General features: G+C 39.9%; 1 protein-coding gene across 2 annotated transcripts in view; it reads right to left on the bottom strand.

Annotated features, from left to right (window-relative positions):
- Positions 1 to 991: 991 nt before the first annotated feature.
- Positions 992 to 23,767, bottom strand: part of SH2D1B (SH2 domain containing 1B) — a gene marked incomplete at its 5' end in the record, with an annotated part of 32,780 nt that continues 10,004 nt past the window's right edge. Inside the window, 3 exons of one of the 2 annotated variants that reach the window (XM_082615540.1) lie at positions 992 to 1,926; positions 3,633 to 3,789; positions 6,022 to 6,085. In XM_082615540.1, the coding sequence (XP_082471666.1) occupies positions 1,889 to 1,926; positions 3,633 to 3,789; positions 6,022 to 6,085 (259 nt within the window). In that variant the 3' untranslated portion in view covers positions 992 to 1,888. Of the gene's footprint in view, positions 1,927 to 3,623; positions 3,790 to 6,021; positions 6,086 to 23,767 lie in introns of both variants that reach the window. The other variant, XM_082615539.1, reaches the window with a different exon arrangement.

Raw genomic sequence — 23,767 nt, forward strand, 5'->3', positions numbered from 1 at the left:
TATATTTGGCTAAAACTGCCCTCCTATAAACACCCAGCCATTGGTCTGAACTCTGCTGTCTGGCATTGTACCCAGTGAATCTTAATGCTCTTTCACAGAACAGCACTTCAAACACTTGAAACGACTGCTTTAGTTTAAGTTTTCCCTCATCCAGTCCCACATACTCAGAACTTTCAGCTGTTCTTCATATAACCTGTTCAGGGTCTTCTAAATTTCAGGGAACTATAGCATGACATCCACATCAGCTATTAAATGTGGCTTGCTTCGTTTGAAATATATGCTGAAAACCCACTGGGACCAAGCATCATGTAAGGTGCTACACATAGCTGCTCAGAAAAAAGGAGATCACTTCCATGAGTTATAACTGAAAGGTCTTGAATTAATAGTCACGTTCTACTGGATTTTGAAATGTATAAAGTTCAAACAAATCTCTGCTATCCAGAATAAATGGCCACATTTTATGTATATTGATTTATTCAGTCATTTATTTAAGAAATATTCACTGAATATATTTTCTGTGCCACGGATTGCTGCAGGCTCTGACAACTGGAACATGCTTCTTTGTACCATGGAGAAAGGATCAAAGACCCAGGACCCTGGAGAGCAGGTTTGCTTTACCGAACCAACCAGAAGGATTTGGCCCCCTCAGCTCTCTGAATATGGCTACAGTGCACTTCTTCTCTACTATGGTTTGCTGTGACCCAAAAGTCAGAATGGCTCGGATTCCAGCCACAATGTCTGCTCATGTTTCCTAGAGATCTAAGTTCCTCTCTTTAATAACTTTAAAAGGTAAGGCTAGTGGGGTGAAATGAATCACTACGGTTTGAAGATGGGTGATAGAATGGGCATAGAATTTGGTACATTCCACACTAATCAGGTCTTAATTTAAAATGTGAACTAGCAGAAAAATTCAAAGGGCCTTAGAACCAATGCGACAAACCCTTCAGGAATGAGCTTCTAGTCAGTAATGTCTCTGAATGGGGCACAGCTCTGTGCAGCATGCATTGCTACGTGCTGTGGAGGGTTCAGGGAAGACCCAACCATGCTTTAAAACTTAGTTGGGAACGGGAATCACACCTTCAAAATCCCCGCACGTACCACAATACAAAACCACATCCCTGCTGCTGAAGTGGTTAGTGCATAAATGAAATTAGGCAGAATCAGAGAGGAAGTGTCTCCAGGGCAATATTCGGCAGGGATCAAGATTAGAAAGAAGGCGAGTAGCCCAGGCAGAAGGGAGAAGTGTGCATGAGTGGGTCAGGGCTCCCACCATGACCAAGAGCAGCACAGGCAGGTGCAGAGAATGTGTTGGCTGTTTTGGGAGGGCTGGGATCCTAATCTCTTGCTGATGCTGTATACTTGTCCATCACTCCAGGGTTCCCCAACTCCACTGGACATAACCAGGCTCAGCAGAGAGGCTGGGGCATTGTGTACCCTTCTGCTTAGACACTTGTTTTATAGATGAAGAAACAGAGAAGGAGGAAGAGGTTTGTCCGCAGTCACGGAGCCAGGACTGGAACTCAGGCTTCTAACTAGCAGCCAGCGCTCTCTCTTCTCTCCCCTCTGGTCACGTGGTTGAAAGGGGCACGTCAACTGTGATGTAGTGGTGGCACCTTTAACAAGTCAAGAATAGGTTCAGGCTGTCCTATTGCAAGAAAGAAGAGTGAGAGGGGAAAAGGGGTTTTGAAGCTGCTCAAGGTGTATGCATGGGAGGTGGGGCAGGGGGAGTGATTTCTCTGAGACTGGTGGACAGTCACTCATACCAGGAGAGTCTGAATTGTCCCCTAGAGTTTGGCCTTGCAGACCTACACCTGCAGGAGAAGCAGGGTTACTGGTGAGAGCTATCACCCCATCTCTTCTATAAGTGCTTTGTCCAGTCTCCTTATCTTCAAGGCAAGACATCCACATAATCGCTGTTACTGTTCTCTGGGGGAAAAAAAAGCAGAAGACCAGCCATGAGGCTCAACACCCAGGCGTCACATTGACCAACACCCGTCAAGGGAAAGACTTCTCCCCAGGCAGAGGGTGATCTTGATGCCACATCAAAGTGACACCTTCAAGGGCTGGGGTACCACAGGGAGCTCTCCTGGCAAAATAGGGGGTCTGTTTATAAGTCGAACATCAGAGTTTCCAGGACCAGATGCCCCCACTCACCAGCAGAACACCTGTGCCTCCCTCAGAGTGAGAACACCTAAGGCTTGTTCTAAGGAGGCCAAGGGAAAGGGAGGAAGAAGATGAGCTAATGGGAGGAAGTTCCTACTTTGGTAGCCGAGGATTTGGGAGCTTGCTCTGCCAAGGCTGACCAAGCATGGACAACTGGTATGGCGAGACTCTCGCCCAGTTCTTGGGGACGAACTCTAAAGGGTTCTCCTGTTGGAATTTGTGGTTATTTTATCATCACTGAGACAAATACTACCACCACCCCAAGCATCCTGAGCAACTCATCTGGGCTTGCCTGAGGACTGCAGCACAGGTACATCCCTCGGTTTCTACTCTGCCCCCTTTTATTCTTCTACGTGCTGTGGAGGGTTCAGGGAAGACCCAACGATGCTTTAAAACCTAGTTGGGAACAGGAACCACACCTTCAAAATCTATGTTATGGTAGAAAATGGCCGTGGGACTACATCTGCAGCTGAACCTATAGGAAGCGGGTGCATGGGTTGCTTCTCCTCTGGGTGCACACTCCTCTACGTGGCAGAAGGGGGACAGAGAAAATGGTAGAGGAGGGTTTTTTGGTTTTTTTCCATAATTAAAAAGCCACGCTTAGTCTTGTTGGGGAGGTGAGAAGTTTGCTCTGGCAGTCTAAAGGGCAACTTTGCTATAGACAGAGTACAATGGGTGTGGAGTGATCGCAGGCTCCCCAGAACTCTCTGTCCTGCACCCTTCTCCCTAGCTAGCACTTCTGCTCCCATCCCCATCACCTACCCACTGATGACTGAAATCCCTTTCATGGGGCTATCACCACACATCCCACCTTGAGAAGACAGGGTTAAACTGTAAATGTCTCAGGAAGTCTGAGTTAAATTCGAACTATGTTGTAGCTGACAGATACTAGATTCTCTTCTGGGAGCAGACTTGCAGGGATGTAAGCAAGAGTAGCTGCTTGGGATATGATCTGGATTCTCCTCACTCAGATTTACTGACCATCTCTCCTTTTCCACCATGGCTTAATAACTTTTGGGGTGTATCTGAAATAATTATTCCCCTAACACTATATAAATGAATGCTTAGCAAATATTGAGCAAAATGTAACAGGATGAGGCTTGGGGAGAGGGTTGAAGCAATTTTCTCATTTGAAAATTCTGCTCGTTGGCCATCTGTTCCCAAACCTGTGTTGTTTGCACAAGGTCACAGAATGAGTCTGAAGTCAGCTCTTGGAGAGCGCTCAGGAATCACTCTTGCTCCCCGGGCTGTCCAAGCACAGAGAGCTCTATGTGTTTGCCACCTCCAGGAGCTCGAAGGCACCACTTCCCAACAAAATGGAAAGTGCTCTTCGTAGGATGAAGCTTTTTAGAGCTAACATCATAGAAAGGGGAAATTATCTGTATCGGTTCTGCAAAGTAGGCCAGTGGTGGAAATGGGACTAAGGTTCCTGTCTGGCACCCGTGTGTAAGTATTTTTACCATAAATACCATCCAGCTCTATCTTCGATCTTCTCCATCTCAGGCAGGGAGAGGTTCTCTTTATTGGCCTTAAAAGGTGAACCACCAGCCCTTGGTTTGGTTTTTCAAACTTGGAGATCAGTTCCTCTAGGTTTGGAAAGATCTGTCTTTGAGCGCCTTCCACGGTCTGCAAAAATGCAAGATCACTCATCATCGTGCAATTGTGTGTGAAAGATGACACTTCTCAAAACAGTGGTTTTCAGGGCTGCCTCTGAGCGGTGAATTGAAAACAGGTGGCCGACACTTCTTGTGTGGGAGCTCACACCGTATGCAATAACCAGAAACCCTCCTTTTTAAAACGGAATTCTGACTTGAGCTACTCTGAGTAAAGAAGATTAACAATCAAAGGTCCCCACCTCAGTCTGCAGTATCGAATGAGCCCCCATTCTTGGCAATTTGGGAACAGTTCTTGTAGGTACACTGTGGAGCATACCCCTCTAAGAGCTTATGTCAGAGTGTAGGGGACTAATATGGGAGGACTTCTGATGGGAAATGCAAAATATGCAACTTACATACTTGATGAATTCAGACTCTCCATAAGAGGAAAACAAGACAAAAAAAGTCCCGATTTAAATTGAAAATGGGGATGTCAACATGACTCAGGTAAATTGTGAATAGTTGTTTTCTCTTTACCACCTACAAACCAAGTACAATTTTCTAATATAATCTTATAGAAATAATTTAAAAACACAAGGGCTTCCTTGGCTCTTATGTATTTGATTTTCTTAATGATCACTGTGGTTCTCTTAGGACCACAGTGTTGTTCTATAGAGGGGTGGTGACAGGAAGGCTCTGTGACCTGGGGCGTGGTTAACCTCCATGACAGAGATGCAGGCTGACATGGAAGTCGGCTCCACGAAAGGCTGTCACTTCAGCCCAAGGTAGCATCCAGCACAGGCCCTGATACAGAGCTGCTCCTCAATGAAATGCCCCTCTGTGTCTGTTATAACTGATTTGGATGCCTCTCTGTTTTGTTCAGACAAGAGACAAAACGGGGTATTAAGGAATTATCCAGAATTTCCCAAAATATGTGCAGCAAAGAAATAAATGTTTTAAATATGTTGCTTTAAAAGCTACAAAAATATTTTTTAATTTCCATATATAACCTTCACCCATACCCCAAATGTTAACATTTTATTGTATTTGCCTTTCATTCTCTCTTTCTAAATATATATGTATTCTTTTTTTAAAAAAAATTATGAGAGTAAGTTGCTGACATGATATCCCTTTGACCCTAAATACTTTGTATTTCCTAAAAAGCAAGAACATTACATATCCACACTAAAATGAGGAAATTAATCCTTTTTTGTTTTTTTTCAGGTACATTTCTAACTAAATGAACAGACCTTACCAAAGACAGTTTAGAATATCAATGGCCATTATAGGGAACTTTTTTTTTTTTAACGTCTTTATTGGAGTATAATTGCTTTACAATTGTGTGCTAGTTTCTGCTTTATAACAAAGTGAATCAACTATACATATACATATATCCCCATATCTCCTCCCTTTTGTGTCTCCCTCCAACCCTCCCTATGAGGAATTTAATCTTGATGCAATACTATTACTAATCTACAGACCTGATGCAGATTTTGTCAATTGCCTCAATAATGTCCTTTGTGGCAAAAGAAAAATTACGTGTGTGTGTGTGTGTGTGTGTGTGTGTGTGTCTGGAGATCATTGTATATTCTAATCTCTTTCAGATAGTCACAATGAACATTAGCATATTGAAGATTCTGAGAAATCCTGCAGTAAAAAAATCTGCTTAACCTTTATGCAAGTGTTTCAGAAAGATTATTTCAGGAGTCTATGTTAGTAATTAAAGATTCAATGACATTTATTATACTCTATTTCCTACCAGAGAAGTAACTTCAAAAGAAAAAAGGTTTTTCTGCTTAGCTCTCAGTAAACCAGGAACATTAAAGAAATCCCTAAATTACCAGTTGACTGATGCTCCTCTTTGCATTTTCATTCAGCTATGGTGTCCCCGAATGTTGACTTCTTAAACATTCGGACCTCTCCCCACCTTCTCTTTCCACTCATCTTGTTCGTTGTTTAGTCTTATAATTTGACAGTAGTCTTATATGGAGTTCAGGTTGGTATATTTGACCCCTGGAGGAACTTTGTGCCTCTACACTTTTGAACAACAGCCTTGTTTTTCTTGAAAATGAAACCCAACTCTAGTGCATTCCTATTTCTCTGAAAGAAAAACAAGGTCAACTACTGATCTGATTCTAACTCTCCACAGTGCTTCCCTGTTTAGAATGCCTCTTCATGGCATCTCAGGTTCAAGAGATGTTCTCAGGTTTTTCTCCCCCCAGCCTGTGTTGTTTTTGTTATAGGAGTTCTTGTATGTTCTTACCTGTATATTGTAATACCCATGTTTCTCTTTGAAGATTCGGTATGTGTAGACCAAATTTTTAAACCTGTGGAAAGATAACTGTGTGAATCACAGTGTTCTTATATGCAAATCCAGGTAACACCTTCCACTGTATTTTGTGTGCAATGTCTTTGTCAATCTTGGATCCCAAAAAGAAACTGATCATTTTCAGGCCTTCTCATCTGTGGGAATTTGAAAGAGAGGTTTTTAAATGGAGACCTTTATTCTGTGGTGGATGTCTGGGCTGTAGCAAAGAGAATAAGGAAGAACTTTTACAGTTTCCATTGTCTTGGTATTTCTCTCTAGTTTTTTCACTTAGCCCTAAGTTGATACAACATACAAAACACCATCAAGCCATTCCTGTGTTGTTTATTAAGTGACAGGTCATTGACCTTGTTAGAGATAGTTAATGTAACTAAAATAGAGAAGGTTGGGAATTTTGTGCAAGGAAGTGATGTATTGTGCTCTTGCTCCTCACTGGAACAGGAGCCACTGGGTAAGTAATCTAACTAGAATTTAGATAACAGACTCAACTGAGCAATTTCCAAAACAGGAAATAACGTACATTACCATATTTCTTCAATTCCAAGATGTCATCAATTGTAGGATACAGTCAATTTAATAATAGCTTTTGAGGAGAAAAACGCATACATTAAATGTCTCTATCAACTGTTAACTATGTTCTGATTCCAAAGGAATATTAAAATGTAAAAAATGAGGATGAACAACATTGACATGAAGTTCAAATTATCTGACTGATCGGTCCTCACCCCTTCACTTGCACCCATGCCAAAGAATCAGATGACCCATCTTTTGACTGAATTGGGAAGGCAGATAGCTATAGCTTTAAGGTACAGGAGATGTCATTGCTGATTGTCTGGCGGCTTTGACAATTGACTTCAAATCCCAATCCTTTTTGTGGGGTTTCCTGAGGCCAGAAGAAGCTAGTGGGTGTCTTTAAATCACATGACAAGCAACAAAAAGTTTTTACATGAATCCTTGTCTATATGTGACAAATTAAAGTATTCCATGGTCTGGGAAGAGGTCTCACAAGTGTCTTTTCACAGAAGTATTATTCATTCAAATCGGGATCCAAACAAGGTCCATACGTTGCTTTTGGTTGCTCACATGGTTTCTTGAAACTCAACTATCATATAGCCTAAGTTAAATTCTTAAATAAATGACTTTAGTTTTAATTACATTGTTGTATTATCAGCCTAAGAAAATCTTTACTAGAGGAGTTTGAAAGAATAAAACAAATGGAGGTTCTATATTAATTAATCCAAAAGCCATATACTTCAAGTTAGAAAGACAGACATTGCTCAAATATAGTCTTATTCTTTGCAAAGTATTTTTAATGAAATAAGCCACATTGCAGTGATGCTTTACAAGAAATTGATTTACTGATCTTGTGATACCTATATGCATTTATTTTGGAATGTTTACCCCAAAAAATGCTGTAAGAGATTACAAAGCAGTGAGATTAGTATCTATACAACAGCAATATTATTGGGTCAACATAAAGACTTATTGTAATGCCTCCTATTCTAATTATTATTTTATAGATGCCACTTATAAAACTTTTAAAAGGTACATGATTTTTCAGTGTGCATTTACACTCAAGGCAGTTATAAAGACCATGTTTCCCCTGGGCCTTCTGCCCCTGTCACCACGGTGACGAGGGAGCCCCTCTTTATCCCCCAGCACTCGCAGTCTTGTCTCCGCCCTCTGTCTGGAATCCACTGGGCTAATCTCATCATACCCTTTATCCCTGTTTGTTAGTCATTGCAAGAACCCCAGTCTCTCAGGATATCTTTTCTCCTGTTTTCTAATCCTACAAGGCTCTGTACAGCCTGTATTGTGTCCTCTCCCCAGCTCCTGAAATCCTTCCATGTGTTCTCTAGCACACAATGTCTGCCATCATCAAAGTCTTCTATGTCTTCAACCTATTCTCTAATCATCCTTGTCACCTTCTCACTCTAAGGGAAACCTGGCTCTGTCCCACCGACACTGCTTCCCCAGGACCCCACTAAAAGGCTGCTGCTCTCTCCTAACTGCTGCTCTCTCCTCACTGCAGGCCTGGAGGGGAGGCCCGTGTTCTTGCTTTTGCAGCTCTTCAGTGTTGTTTCCTGTCTCCAAACCCTCAGCTTTGAGCTTCATGTAGATTATATCACCTCCTACCCAATCAAGATGTCACTATGCTGACAGCTCCTCAGCTCTGTGTTACTGTGACTGGTTTCTCCAGGATTTAGCTCCTAGCTCACTGTCACTGTCTTCAGTACTATTCCTGATTAAATTGTTGGCAATTTCAATTCACATGTAGATTATCTTTTAACATCCCAATTTCTCAGTTCCTCGAATTCCTCTCCTTCAATAATCTTGTCTTCCACCTACATCGCCTTCTCACTCCCATGTTCACAACCAGGACTGGCTACATAATTTGTGGGGCCTATAGAAAAAAATGAAAATTTAACACCCCTCTTAAAAAATTATTAGGAATTTTGAGATGGTGACAGCAGAACAGTAAACCAAGTGCAGGGCCCTCTGAGTGTATAAGGCCTTGGGTGGCTGCATAAGGTTGCACGCCACGAAGCCAGCCCCACTCATAACTTTGACCTTGTAATTGCCACTATGGGCAACCCTCTCATAATGTGAATTTCATGCATCCCACTCTTTCTCCTGCTTCCCGCCTTTCCAGATCCCTTCCGCAACATTCCCTTGACCCCATAGACTTTCCAATCCATTGATCCTACCACTTTTCAGTGTTCTCACTCACATGTCTTCACTCCCTTCTTTACCCAGTTTAGATTGCTTGTCAACCATTACAATCACTCCCTTCAACTCCTTTATCATCTTTCACTTTATTTCCTTAATTAGCAGAATCCTGATTAAGCCCGAATCTCTACAGCTGTATGTGGTTGGGAGACACAGCCATGTTCACTGTTCTCTCTTTAAATGAATGACCACAAACCTCAAGTGGGCTCTTAATGCCTCCAGGTGATCAATTATTTTCCTATTCTCCTCAACAATGATTCTACACCATTTCCTTTCTTCTTAAAACTTCAATGTCTCATTCTTAACTGATGATTTCACCAAAAAGATTAAAACAATCAGAAGAGAATCTCCAGATTCCCAACACCATAATAGCATAATAGCATCTACACACATAGACTCTGCCTTTATTACCGTAGTTGAACTTTGCATGCTGCTCTGCAAAGCTAATCCCTCTTATTTCCACTGGTTGCCATCCGCTTTCATCTATTCAAGGACATAATTCTAGCAATTTTTCCTCTCTCTCTGATGTCATTATTATTCTTTACACAACAGCCAGGGTGCTCCTTTTAAAAACTGTGAGTCAGATCATGTCACTCCTCTGCATAAAAATCTGGTCTAGTCAATTTTGAAAAAGAAAAATAAAACTGGTGTGTGTGTGTCTGTGTGTATGTGTGTGTGTGTGCATGCAGTGGGGTGCTCAAGTCTTAAGTCTTCTTATAAAGCTATAATTAAGATAGAGTGAAATAAATCAGAAAGAGAAAAACAAGTACTGTATGCTAACGCATGTATATGGAATCTAAAAAAAAACAGTACTGATGAACCTAGTGGCAGGGCAGGAATAAAGATGCAGACATAGAGAATGGACTTGAGGATGCAGGGAGGGGGGAAGGGAAGTTGGAGTGAAGTGAGAGTAGCATTGACATATATACACTACCAAACGTAAAATAGATAGCCAGGGGACCTTCAAGATGGCGGAGGAGTAAGATGTGGATATCACCTTCCTCCCCACAAATATAACAAAAATACATCTACATGTGGAACAGCTCCTACAGAACATCTACTGAACGCTGGCAGAAGACCTCCGACTTCCCAAAAGGCAAGAAAATCCCCACATACCTGGGTAGGGCAAAAGAAAAAGGAAAAAAACAGAGATAAAAGAATAAGGATGGGAGGGAGCTGTGAAGTAGGAAAAGTTTCCACATAATAGGAAGCCCCTTCACTGGTGGAGACAGGGGATGGGTGGCAGGGGGAAGCTTCAGAGCCATGGAGGAGAGCAAAGCAACAGGGGTGCAGAGGGCAAAGCGGAGAGCTTCCTGCACAGAGGATCAGAGCTGACCAGCACTCACCAGCCTGAGAGGCTTGTCTGCTCACCTGCTGGGGTGGGCAGGGGCTGAGAGCTGAGGCTCAGGCTTCAGAGGTGAGATCCCAGGGAGAGGACTGGGGTTGGCTGCATGAACACAGCCTGAAGGGAGCTAGTGCACCACAGCTAGCCAGGAGAGAGTCTGGGAAAAAGTCTGGACCTGCCTAAGAGGCAAGAGACCATTGTTTCGGGGTGCATGAGGAGAGGGGATTCCTTCACTGCCCACAGAAGTCAGAGCACCACCTAAATGAGCTCCAGAGATGGGTGTGAGCTGCAGCTGTCAGCTCGGACCCCAGAGACAGGAATGAAATGCTAAGGCTGCTGCTGCAGCCACCAAGAAGCCTGTGTGCAAGCACAGGTCACTATCCACAACCTCCCCCCAGGAGCCTGTGCAACACACCACTGCCAGAGTTCTGTGATCCAGGGACTGGTTCCCCGGGAGAACACATGGTGTGCCTCAGGCTGTTGCAATGTCACACCAACCTCTGCCACTGCAGGCTCGCCCCACATTCCAATTATAACTACTGTACCCTTCCCTCCCCCTGGCCTGAGTGAGCAAGAGCCCCCTAATCAGCCTCTGCTTTAACCCTGTACTCTCTGGGTGGGAACAGATGCCTGAGGGCGACCTATGTGCGGAGGTGGGGCTAAAACCAAAGCTGAACACCAGGAGCTGTGTGAACAAAGAAGAGAAAGGGAAATTTTTCCCTGCAGCCTCTGGAGCAGCAGATTAAATCCCCACAGTCAATTTGATGTACCTTGCATCTGTGGAATACCTGAATAGACAACGAATTGTCCCAAAATTGAGGTGGTGGACTTTGGAAGAAACTGTGGGGTTTGGGGTTTGCTGTCTGCAACTGATTTGTTTCTGATTTTTATGTTTATCTTAGTATAGTTTTTAGCGCTTGTTATCATTGGTGGATTTGTTTATTGGTTTGGTTGCTCTTTTCTTTTTTAAAAATTATTATTTAAAACATTTTTTATTTTAATAATTTATTTATTTATTATTATTTTTCCTTCTTTTTTTCTCCCTCTTCTTCTGAGCCATGTGGCTGACAGGGTCTTGGTGCTCTGGCCTGGTGTCAGGCCTGAGCCTCAGAGGTGGGAGAGCCAAGTTCAGAACATTGGGCTACCAGAGACCTCCTGCCCATCGGCGAGAGCTCTCCCAGAAATCTCCGTCTCAACATCAAGACCCAGCTCCACCTAATGGCCAACAAGCTCCAGTGCTGGACGTCCCATGCCAAACAACTAGCAGGAGAGGAACACAACCCAACCCATTGGCAGAGAGGCTGCCTAAAATCATACTAACTTCACAGACAACCCAAAACACACCACTGGATGTGGCCCTGCCCACCAGAAAGACAAGATCCAGACCCACCCACCAGAACACAGGCACCAGTCCCCTCCATCAGGAAGTCTACACAACCCACTGAACCAACCTCATCCACTGGGGGCAGACACCAAAACAACAGGAATTACGAACATGCAGCCTAAGAAATGGAGACCCTAAACACAGTAAGTTAAACAAAATGAGAAGACAGAGAAATATGCAGCAGATGAAGGAGCAAGGTAAAAACCCACCAAACCAAACAAATGAAGAGGAAATAGGCAGTCTACCTGAAAAGGAATTCAGAGTAATGATAGTAAAGATGATCCAAAATCTTGGAAATAGAATGGAGAAAATACAAGAAACGTTTAACAAGGACCTGGAAGAACTAAAGAGCAAACAAACAGTGATGAACAACACAATAAATGAAATTAAAAATTCTCTAGAAGGAATGAATAAGAGAATAACTGAAGAAGAAGAACAGATAAGTGACCTGGAAGATAAAATACTGAAAATAACTACCACAAGGCAGAATGAAGAAAAAAAGAATGAAAAAAGGTGAGGACAGTCTCAGAGACCTCTTGGACTGCATTAAATGTACAAACATTCAAATTACAGGGGTCCCAGAAGAAGAAGAGAGAAAGAAAGCATCTGAGAAAATATTTAAAGAGATAATAGTTGAAAACCTCCCTAACATGAGACAGGAAATAATCAATCAGGTACAGAAAATGCAGAGAGTCCCATACAGGATAAATCCAAGGAGAAAAACGCCAAGACACATATTAATCAAACTATCAAAAATTAAGTAAAAAGAAAAAATATTAAAAGCAACAAGGGAAAAGCAACAAATAACACACGGGAATCCCCATAAAGTTAACAGCTGATCTTTCAGCAGAAACTGCAAGGCAGGAGGGAGTGGCAGGACATATTTAAAGTGATGAAAGGGAAAAACCTACAACCAAGATTACTGTACCCAGCAGGATCTCATTCAGATTCGACGGAGAAACTAAAACCTTTACAGACAAGCAAAAGTTAACAGAATTCAGCATCACCAGACCAGCTTTGCATCAAATGTTAAATGAATTTCTCTAGGCAGGAAACACAAGAAAAGGAAAAGACCTACAAAAACAAACCCAAAACAATTACAAAAATGGTAATAGGAATGTACATATCGATAATTACCTTAAATGTAAATGGATTAAATGCTCCAACCAAAAGACATAGACTGGCTGAAAGGATACAAAAACAAGCCCCATATATATGCTGTCTACAAGAGACCCACTTCAGACTTAGGGATGCATACAGACTGAAAATGAGGGGATGAAAAAAGATATTCCATGCCATTGGAAATCAAAAGAAAGCTGGAGTAGCAATTCTCATATCAGACAAAATAGACTTTAAATAAAGACTATTACAAGAGACAAAGAAGGACACTACATAATGATCAAGGGATCAATTCAAAAAGAATATATAACAATTGTAAATATTTATGCACCCAACATAGGGGTGCCTCAGTACATAAGGCAAATGCTAACAGCCAAAAAAGGGGAAAATCAACAGTAATACAGTTAGTGGGGGACTTTAACACCCCACTTTCACCAATGGACAGATCATCCAAAATGAAAATAAATAAGGAAACACAGGCTTTAAATGACACATTGAAAAAGATATACTTAATTGATATTTATAGGACATTCCATCCAAAACAACAGAATACACTTTCTTCTCAAGTGCTCATGGAACATTCTCCAGGATAGATCATATCTTGGGTCACAAATCAAGCCTTGGTAAATTTAAGAAAATTGAAATCGTATCAAGTATCTTTTCCAACCACAATGCTATGAGACTAGATATCAATTACAGGAAAAAAAACTGTAAAAAAATACAAACATATGGACACTAAACAGTACACTACTAAATAAGAGCATATTTTTATCAAAAGATCACTGAAGAAATCAAAGAGAAAATTAAAAAACACCTGGAAACAAATGACAATGGAAACACGATGACCCAAAGCCTATGGGATGTAGCAAAAGCAGTTCTAAGAGGGAAGTTTATAGCAATACAATCCTACTTTAAGAAACAAGAAAAATCTCAAATAAACAACCTAACCTTACACCTAAAGCAATTAGAGAAAGAAGAACAAAAAAACCCCCAAAGTTAGCAGAAGGAAAGAAATCATAAAGATCAGATCAGAAATAAATGAAAAAGGAATGAAGGGCACAATAGCAAAGATCAATAAAACTAAAAGCTGGTTCTTTGAGAAGATAAACATATTGATAACCCATTAGTCAGACTCATCAAGAAAAAAAGGGAGAAGACTCATCAACAGAATTATAAATGAAAAAGAAGTAACAACTGACACTGCAGAAATACAAAGGATCATGAGAGATTACTACAAGCAACTATATGCCAATAAAATGGACAACCTGGAAGAAATGGACAAATTCTTAGAAAAGCACAATGTTCTGAGACTGAACATGGAAGAAATAGAAAATATAAACAGACCAATCACAAGCACTGAAATTGAAACTGTGATTAAAAATCTTCAAACAAACAAAAGCCCAGGACCAGATAACTTCAGACGTAAATTCTTTCAAACATTTAGAGAAGAGCTAACACCTATCCTTCTCAAACTCTTCCAATTTGTAGCAGAGGGAGGAACACTCCCAAACTCATTCTATGAGGCCACCATCACCCTGATACCAAAACCAGACAAAGATGTCACAAAAAAAGAAAACTATCAACACTGATGAACATAGATGCAAAAATCCTCAACCAAATAATAGCAAACAGAAGCCAACAGCACATTAAAAGGATCATACACCATGATCAAGTGGGATTTATCCCAGGGATGCAAGGATTCTTCAATATATGCAAATCAATCAATATGATACACCATATAAACAAATTGAAGGATAAAAAGCATATGATCATCTCAATAGATGCAGAAAAAGCTCTTGACAAATTTCAACACCAATTTATCATAAACACTCTCCAGAAAATGGGCATAGAGGGAACCTACCTCAACATCATAAAGGCCATATATGACAAACTCACAGCCAACATTGTTCTCAATGGTGAAAAAGAGAAACCATTTCCTCTAAGATCAGGAACAAGACAAGGTTGCTCACTCTCACTGCTGTTATTCAACATAGTTTTGGAAGTTTTAGCTACAGCCATCAGAGAAGAAAAAGAAATAAAACAAATCCGAATTGGAAAAGAAGAAGTAAAACTGTCACTGTTTGCAGATGACATGATACTATACATAGAGAATCCTAAAGATGCTACCAGAAAACTACTAGAGTTAATCAATGAATTTGGTAAAGTAGCAGGATACAAAATTAATGCACAGAAATCACTTGCATTCCTATATATTAGCAATGAAAAATCAGAAAGAGAAATTAAGGAAGCAATCCCATTTACTATTGCAACAAAAAAAGTAAAATACCTAGGAATAAACCTACCTAAGGAGACAAAAGACCTGTATGCAGAAAACTATAAGACACTGATGAAAGAAATTAAAGATGATACAAATGGAGAGATATACCATGTTCTTGGATTGGAAGAATCAACATTGTGAAAATGATGATACTACCCAAAGCAATCTACAGATTCGATGCAATCCCTATCAAACTACCAATGACATTTTTCACAGAACTAGAACAAAAAATTTCACAATTTTTATGGAAACACAAAAGACCCTGAATAGTGAAAGCAATCTTGAGAAAGACAAATGGAGCTGGAGGAATCAGACTCCCTGACTTCAGACTATACTACAAAGCTATAGTAATCAAGATAGTATGGTATTGGCACAAAAATAGAAATATAGATCAATGGAACAGGCTGGAAAGCCCAGAGATAAAACCACACATATATGGTCACCTTTTCTTTGATAAAGGAGGCAAGAATATACAATGGAGAAAAGACAGCCTCTTCAATAATTTGTGCTGGGAAAACTGGGCAGCTACATGTAAAAGAATGAAATTAGAACATTCCCTAACATCGTATACAAAAATAGACTCCAGGGCTTCCCTGGTGGCACAGTGGTTGAGAGTCTGCCTGCCGATGCAGGGGACACGGGTTCGTGCCCCAATCCAGGAGGATCCCACATTCTGTGGAGTGGCTGAGCCCATGAGCCATGGCCGCTGAGCCTGCACGTCCGGAGCCTGTGCTCCGCAATGGGAGAGGCCACAACAGTGAGAGGCCCGTGTACTGCAAAAAAAAAAAAAGAAAAAAAAAAAGACTCCAAATGGATTAAAGACCTAAATGTAAGGCCAGACACTATAAAACTCTTAGAGGAAAACATAGGCAGAACACTCTATGACGTAAATCACAGCAAGATTCTTTTTGACCCACCTCCTAGAGAAATGGAAATAAAAACAGAAACTAACAAATGTGACCTAATGAAACTTAAAAGCTTTTGCACAGCAAAGGAAACCATTAACAAGATGAAAAGACATCCCTCAGAATGGGAGAAAATATTTTCAAATAAAGCAACTGACAAAGGATTAATCTCCAAAATACACAAGCAGCTCATGCAGCTCAATATGAAAAAAACAAACAACCCAATCCAAAAATGGGCAGAAGACCTAAATAGACATTTCTCCAAAGAAGATATACAGATTGCCAACAAACACATGAAAGGATGCTCAACATCACTAATCTTTAGAGAAATGCAAATCAAAACTAATGAGGTATCACCTCACACAGGTCAGAATGGCCATCATCAAAAAATCTACAAACAACAAATGCTGGAGAGGGTGTAGAGAAAAGGGAAACTTCTTACACTATTGATGGGAATGTAAATTGATATAGCCACTCTGGAGAACAGTATGGAGATTCCTTTAAAAGCTAAAAATAGAACTACCATATGACCCAGCAATCCCACTACTGGGCATATACCCTGAGAAAACCATAATTCAAAAAGAGTCATGTACCAAAATGTTCACTGCAGCACTATTTACAATAGCCAGGACATGGAAGCAACCTAAGGGTCCATCAACAGATGAATGGATAAAGAAGTTGTGGCACATATATACAATGGAATATTACTCCACAATAAAAAGAAACGAAATTGAGTTTTTTGTAGTGAGGTGGATGGATGTAGAGTCTGTCATACAGAGTGAAGTAAGTCAGAAAGAGAAAAACAAATACTGTATGCTAATACATATATATGGAATCTAAAAAAAAAAGATGGTTCTGACAAACATAGGGGCAGGACAGGAATAAAGACACTTACGTAGAGAATGGACTTGAGGACATGGAGAAGGGGAAAGGTAAGCTGGAACGAAGTGAGAGAGTAGCATTTACGTATATATATTACCAAATGTAAAATAGATAGCTAGTGGGACGCAGATGTATCCCACAGGGAGATCAGTTCGGTGCTTTGTGACCACCTAGAGGGGTGAGATAAGGAGGGTGGGAGGGATGCTCAAGAGGGAGGGGATATGGGGATATATGTATGCATATGACTGATTCACTTTGTTGTACAACAGAAACTAACACAGCATTGTGAAGCAATTATACTCCAATGAATTGTGTATTTAAAAAAAAGATAGTGAGGAACTGGCTCTGGAGTCAAGAAGACATTAATGGACTAAAATAGCCCAGAAACAGACCCATATATGTATAAAAACTTGATATAGGACAGAGCTGGCATAGCAGATGAATGAGAAAGGGATAGGCTGTTTTTTAAATGGTAATGGTAATGTTTTCATGTGTAAACAAATAAAATTGGATTCCTGCTTCACACTCTAATTGAAGATCCAATTATGAAAAAATAAAACACTAAGCTTGGGAGATATGTAAGTGACTGACTTAATGACCTTGAGTTAAGGAAGGAGTTCTTAAATCACAAAAAGTACAAGCTAAAAGATAAGATTAATAAACTCACTATATTAAAATTAAAACTTCTATTTATCAAAATATACTATTAACAAAATGAAGAAGTCCACAAATTGGGAGAAGATAATTGCAACCCTAATATATTGATAAAATGGGAACATTAATGTACAATAAGAAAAAGACAAGTACAATGGCCAGTAAACATAGGAAAAGGTGCTTCACTTCACTAACAATCAGGGAAATAGAAATGAAACCACATTAGATATAATTTCATACCAGATTGACAATGATGTAAGAGTTAACTAATTCAGAATACTGGCTGTGATTTGGAGCTATACAAAGTTTTATATACTACTAATTGGGGTGTAATTAGATACGAATATCTTGGAGAACAATTGGGCAAAATTTAGTAAAGTTGAAATGTGTATAATCCATGAGCCCAAGTGTCTACTCTTTCGGATTGGCACTATTGAAACAAAACTGACAATGCCAATATTTTATTACTTATTACAAAACAAAGATCAGTGAAACTATGTATTTATTACATTTAAATGTACTTTAAAAATAAGTATATTATAAAGTACAAATAAAAGTGTAAATTAATGGAAAATACGTATTTTCTAATATGAACTATTATTAGATTAACTTAAAATACAGTATTCAAAAATAACACATACTCTGTAAAACTTACTAAATTATAATTAATAAAGAAAGTTTAAAGTAAAATAGCTTTTTTAGTGCAATTTTGAGATTAAAGATAAATGAACAAGGGAGGAAGGGAGAGGGAGGAAGGCAGGGAGGGAGGGGTATCAGTGGTGTCATCATTGAGTTCTGAGGGGTTTTGGTGCAAATTTTTCCATCTGTTGGAAAAGTTCTATCTGTTTACACTAGTTGGGAAATGCTAAAGATGTTAGAATAGGCTAAGTAAATCTTTTCCTATGATTTGTTGATCTTCAACAAACATCTCTTGTTCTGCAACTTTGAAAAAAATCTATTATGAACATTTTGGCTCTTTGTGGGAGCTGATATCTCTTTACTGAAAACAAGCTACAGAGTTTGTTATTTAAGCCTTTAGTAATCACAGTGGTTAACTTTCTAGATTCCAGATGCTTACTCACTGCTCTGAAACAGCCTTTATCCAAACACAAAAGCAAAACAATTAAACAGATAAAAAGTGCCCACCACTAAGTATTTATTATTTTTGCCAACAACCTCACTTCTTTTGAAGTACACTATTTTGTGGTAAAGGCTATGTTTTAATTCTCTAATAATTCTCTTTTAGAGTGGTTTTACTTTTTTCAATATTCAAGAAAAATTTTAGATTTTTCAAAAAACAGACCTAAAATGAATATAGTCTTAAAATTTGTATCCCTGATTTTCTCCCTGTGTTTTTAAGAGTATGGAATGGGGGATGGGGTAACTTCAGGCTGATTCTCATGGGGAGAGAAGAGGAATGATGGGTAGATGGGGTTTAGTTGGTGTATGTATTCCTGTCTTAACAGGTCTCAAGTGATAATATCACAAGAACCTCACTATCTATATACTACATACCACGATAACCAGCCACATGCCACCTCTGCCATCCAACCTTTGCTCGAAGACTTGGCAGAGAAAGACAGCTGAATTGATTCAAGGCACCTAGTGCTTCAGGTAAGGCACCCTGGGGTGGGGCATTCCATCAGGGGGAAAGGAGGGAAACCTTTGGAAAAAGTAGTCCATTACTATCAAAACATATTTATCGGGCTTCCCTGGTGGCGCAGTGGTTGAGAGTCTGCCTGCCGATGCAGGGGACATGGGTTCGTGCCCCGGTCCGGGAGGATCCCACATGCCGCGGAGCAGCTAGGCCCGTGAGCCATGGCCGCTAAGCCTGCGCGTCTGGAGCCTGTGCTCCGCAATGGGAGAGGCCACAACAGCGAGAGGCCCGCGTACCACCAAAAAAAAAAAAAAAAAAAAAAAAAAAACTTATCATACCGAATTTTAATTATCCATTTCCTCATCTGTATTTCATACTCGGGCCAGAATCATGTCTGCTTTGTTCACTCTAGCACCATTGCCAATCTTATAATACATTCTCAATAACTGCTGAGTTGCATTGAATTATCTTAATAAGAAATGTGCCAAGTGTGTATGAAAAATCTTACCAAGAGACATAAATGAACAAAATAAAAGGAGGTGGAATGTTTTTGAATGGAAAGACTGACTACTGTGAAAATATGAACACTTATCAAATTATATTTTAATTTGTATTTCTGCCTCCAACCTGCCGCTGAACTCCAGACTCATTTTTTCTACCTAACATTAACTACTTAACATTAACTACTTAACACCTCCTCTTGGATGTTAGATATTTCAAACCTAACGTGTCCAGAACAGTGTCTCCTACATACGAACAAGTTCTGTACTGAGAGCGCGTTCATAAGTCCAATTTGTTTGTAAGTCCGATTTGTTCGTAAGTCCAACAAAGTTAGCCTAGGTACCCAACTAACACAATCGGCTATACAGTACCGTACTGTAATAAGTTTATAATACTTTTCACACAGATAATACATAACAAGCAAACAAACAAAACTTTTTAATCTTACAGTACAGTACCTTGAAAAGTATAGTAGTACAGTACAATTGCTGGCTTCCAGGGGCTGGCATCGAGGGAATAGGCAAGAAGAGTTATTGACTGGAGGAGGGAGAGGGGGTGGGAGATGGTAGAGCTGAAGGATCGTCAGCAATAGGAGACAGAAGGCAAGCTGCAGTTTCACTCATGCCTGACGTTGATGGCACAGGTTCTGGTTCCTTGCTGGATTCAATTCTATCTACCCTCTTGAAAAAAACAATCCAGTGATGTCTGGGTAGCTCTTTTTTTCTCACCATAGACGACACGGTGGCACTGGATTGCATTCTGAATGGCTGCTGCAACCTTCGTGTACCATTCTACATTCAGGTCCTATGCCTCAAAAACTAACAGTGCCTCCTCAAATAAAGAAAATCCCCTTGCCATTTTCTGTGTCGTGAATCTCTTCTTAGCAGTACCACCTACATCACTGCTGCTTTTATGCTTGCTACCAGACATCCTGGGCTTGAAATAAAGATATTGTACTACTGTACTCTATACAGTACTGTACAGTAAAGTACACAAAAGCACAACCACTTGTAGAGGATGCACGCACGTGGCAAGGTACGCCAGACATGTGAACTAACTTACATGATTGGACATGCCAATGCATGTTTGCATCTTTGAAAGTTCACAACTTGAAGGTTCTTATGTAGGGGAATTACTGTACCAGTATATACATGTGCCAGATATTTTCTGTATCTCCAGATCCTCTTTCTAACTTTCCCCACTCTGCTCTGTGCTCTGACCTCTATGGGCTCCCTTGCTCTCAGGCCTCTGATTGGGTTCAGTCAGTGGGAGACACATATATAAAGAGTATACACAGAAATGGATATTAGGATGTTAAACCAAGAAGGATAAAATAGAAGATTTGTTGGCTGAATTCATAAATAAAGGCACACTCACCCAGGATTTGGAATTAATGTGCTAGCTCATGCACTGGGGAGTGACATAAACATTCTGCTTGACTGGTTAATTGAAGCATGGATTTAATGGTGGCTCACATTCAATAGAGATCAAAATGCCAAAACTTCCCTGGAATTCTATAGAGAAAGGAATCTGAAGACTCAGGAAGATGGGAATATTATAATAAATCTATTAATGCAAACTGTCTAATTATTCCTCACCCCTCTTCAGGTGTCTGAAGGTCAGTACCTTCATGATGAACTAAAAAATAAATTGTGAGGAGAGAACCAGCATCTTTGAAAACTGCATCTCTGTGCTGTAAGCTGGAATTGACAGTGGGAAATCCTGAAATTGTTGGGTGCCCTGATTTTAGTGGAAATAATGGCATCGAGGAATAGTTAGGTGTTAGCACTCAATGAGAGACAAAGACGGCACAATTATCATAAGCCAGAGGGATGTAACATTGTAAGAGCAATTTGCTGTACAGGGATCTGTGGTGATGTTTAATTGATTCACTGGATTCCAAAACATAGAATGATGGGCAGCCTAAAGTTCTGTTGGATATAAAGTAAGCAGAGAACTTCTAGGTCTTGTGGCACAACACTGACTTAAGTCACAGAGTAGGGATTCTTGGATGTCTTACCTAATTTACAGATTTAATCTAGTTGACAGACTCAGATCCCTTTTACTGAGAGGGGTGTTGGGTTTCTGGATTCCTTTAAGGAAGGAATGTGACCACACTTCCCCAAGCCTTTTCCAGAAGAATGTACAACATTTACTAGGGACACTGTGTACTGGGAAAAGGAAAAATAACCAATAATTTTTAGGGTTATTTGATACTGGCTCTGAACTGACACTAATTTTTGGAGACTCAAATGTTCCCATGATCCAGTAGTCAGAAGTAGAACTCATGGGAGTCAGGTGATAGACGAAATCTTGGCCCGAGTCTACTTCAAGTGGATCCAATGGGACCGCGGGACCATCCTATGGTTATTTCCCCAGTTCCAGAATGCACTTACACACTTAGGAATTGTCAAAATCTTTTCATTGGTTCTTTGAATCATAGAATGAAGACCATTGTAGTGGAAAGGACAAAGCAAAAGTTCCTATAACTGGTTTCATCTGCCAAGACAGTAAACTAAAGCAATATCACATCCCTGGAAGAGATTTCTATACTAAGGGCACCATCAAATCATGAAATGTACGGTGTGTTGATTCCTACCACATTCTCATTTAACTGACCTACTGGCCAGTGCAAACACCAGATATATCTTGAAGAATGACTATGGATTATTACAACCTTAATCAAAGTTTATTGTATTTTCAACTGCAGTTCCAGATGTGCATATTTTTGTGGATAAAATAATCACAGATCTGGCATCTAGATCTAAGAAAATGTTTGCTGTAGATCAAACAAAAGCAATTTATCTAGCTAGCTAGCTAAAATTCCTAATAGCAAGGTAGTCAGAACCATTTGCCTTCATTTGATAAGAATAAGAGTACACAACCATGGCCTTATCACACAGATGTGTCAGTTCTCTTTCTGTGGCATAATATAACACAGAAGGACATTGATTATATTAGTATCCTATAAAATATAATGTTGGTTCATTTCTGGGTCTGTTTCTATTGATTAACGTTTCTCTTCATTATGGATTGTATTTCCTGCCTCTATTCATACTTGGTAAATTTTGTTTTTGTTTGTTTTTGTTGTTTTTAGGCCGCACCATGCAACGTGTGGGATCTTAGTTCCCCAACCAGGGATCTAACCCTTGCCCCCTGCATTGGGAGCATGGAGTCTTAACCACTGGACCATGAGGAAAGTCCTCATACCTGGTAAATTTTGATTCAATGCCAGAAGTAGCAAATTTTATCTTTATGGTGCTGGATATTCTCATTTTCCTATAAAGATTCTTGAACTTTTTTCTAGGGTACAGTTAAGCTACTTGGAAATAGTTCAATCTTTTGGAGACTTGTTTTAAATCTTTTTTAGGTGAGACAAGAGCAGCCTTTATTACAGAGCTAATTCTATCCCACTACTGAGTCAATATGCTTCTGATTATTCTAACTGAGGTCCATGAATTATAAAATTTTCTACTCTGGTGAGAATACAAACTATTTCCAGACCAGCATGAGCTCCAGAGATTGTTCCCTTGGCTTTTAGGGTGATTTTTTTTTACCCAGCCTGGTTATTTACCTCATGCACATGAGCCATTCAACACTAAGCTGAAGATTCAAGGAACCCCTCTGCAGATCCCAGGAGCTCTTTCTTAGTGTATCTTTTCTTCTGTGTTCTCACCCCCATAAACTCTAGGCACCTTGGCCTTCCTGGACTCCTAGCTCTATTTCATCAACTTAGGGAGACATAAGGCTCTACCTTGGTAGACAAGGACATTAATACAGTTGTTGTTATTATCTCAGATGTTCAAGAATCTAGAGAAAAGAGAGCTTGCTAAGTAGAAATATGGATGATATTAAAGAAACACCCAAATTAAACTTCTAGAGATAAAAACTACATTGTATAAAATGAAGAATTCACTGGATGGGAGTAGCAGCAAATTTCACATTGCAGAAGACAGAAATTAGTGAACTTGAAGACAAAGCAATAGAAACTATCCAAAATGAAAATCAGAGAGAAAAAAAGACTGAAAAAAATAAACAGAGAAGCTGTGAAATGTGGAACAACTTTGGGTAACCTAATATACCTGTAATTAAATTCCCTGAGTGGGAACAAAACTATTTAAAGAAACAACAGACAAAAATTTTCTAAGTTTGATGAAAATTATAAACCACATGTACAAAAAATTAAATGCACCCCAAACTCAAGAAACACAAAGAAAATTACACAAAGGTACATCACAATCAAATTGCCTAAAACCAATGATAAAGAGAAAATCTCAAAAGCAATTGA

The sequence above is a fragment of the Mesoplodon mirus genome (assembly GCF_964341445.2).
Source record: "Mesoplodon mirus genome assembly, chromosome: 3".
Classification (NCBI taxonomy): Eukaryota; Metazoa; Chordata; class Mammalia; order Artiodactyla; family Ziphiidae; genus Mesoplodon; species Mesoplodon mirus.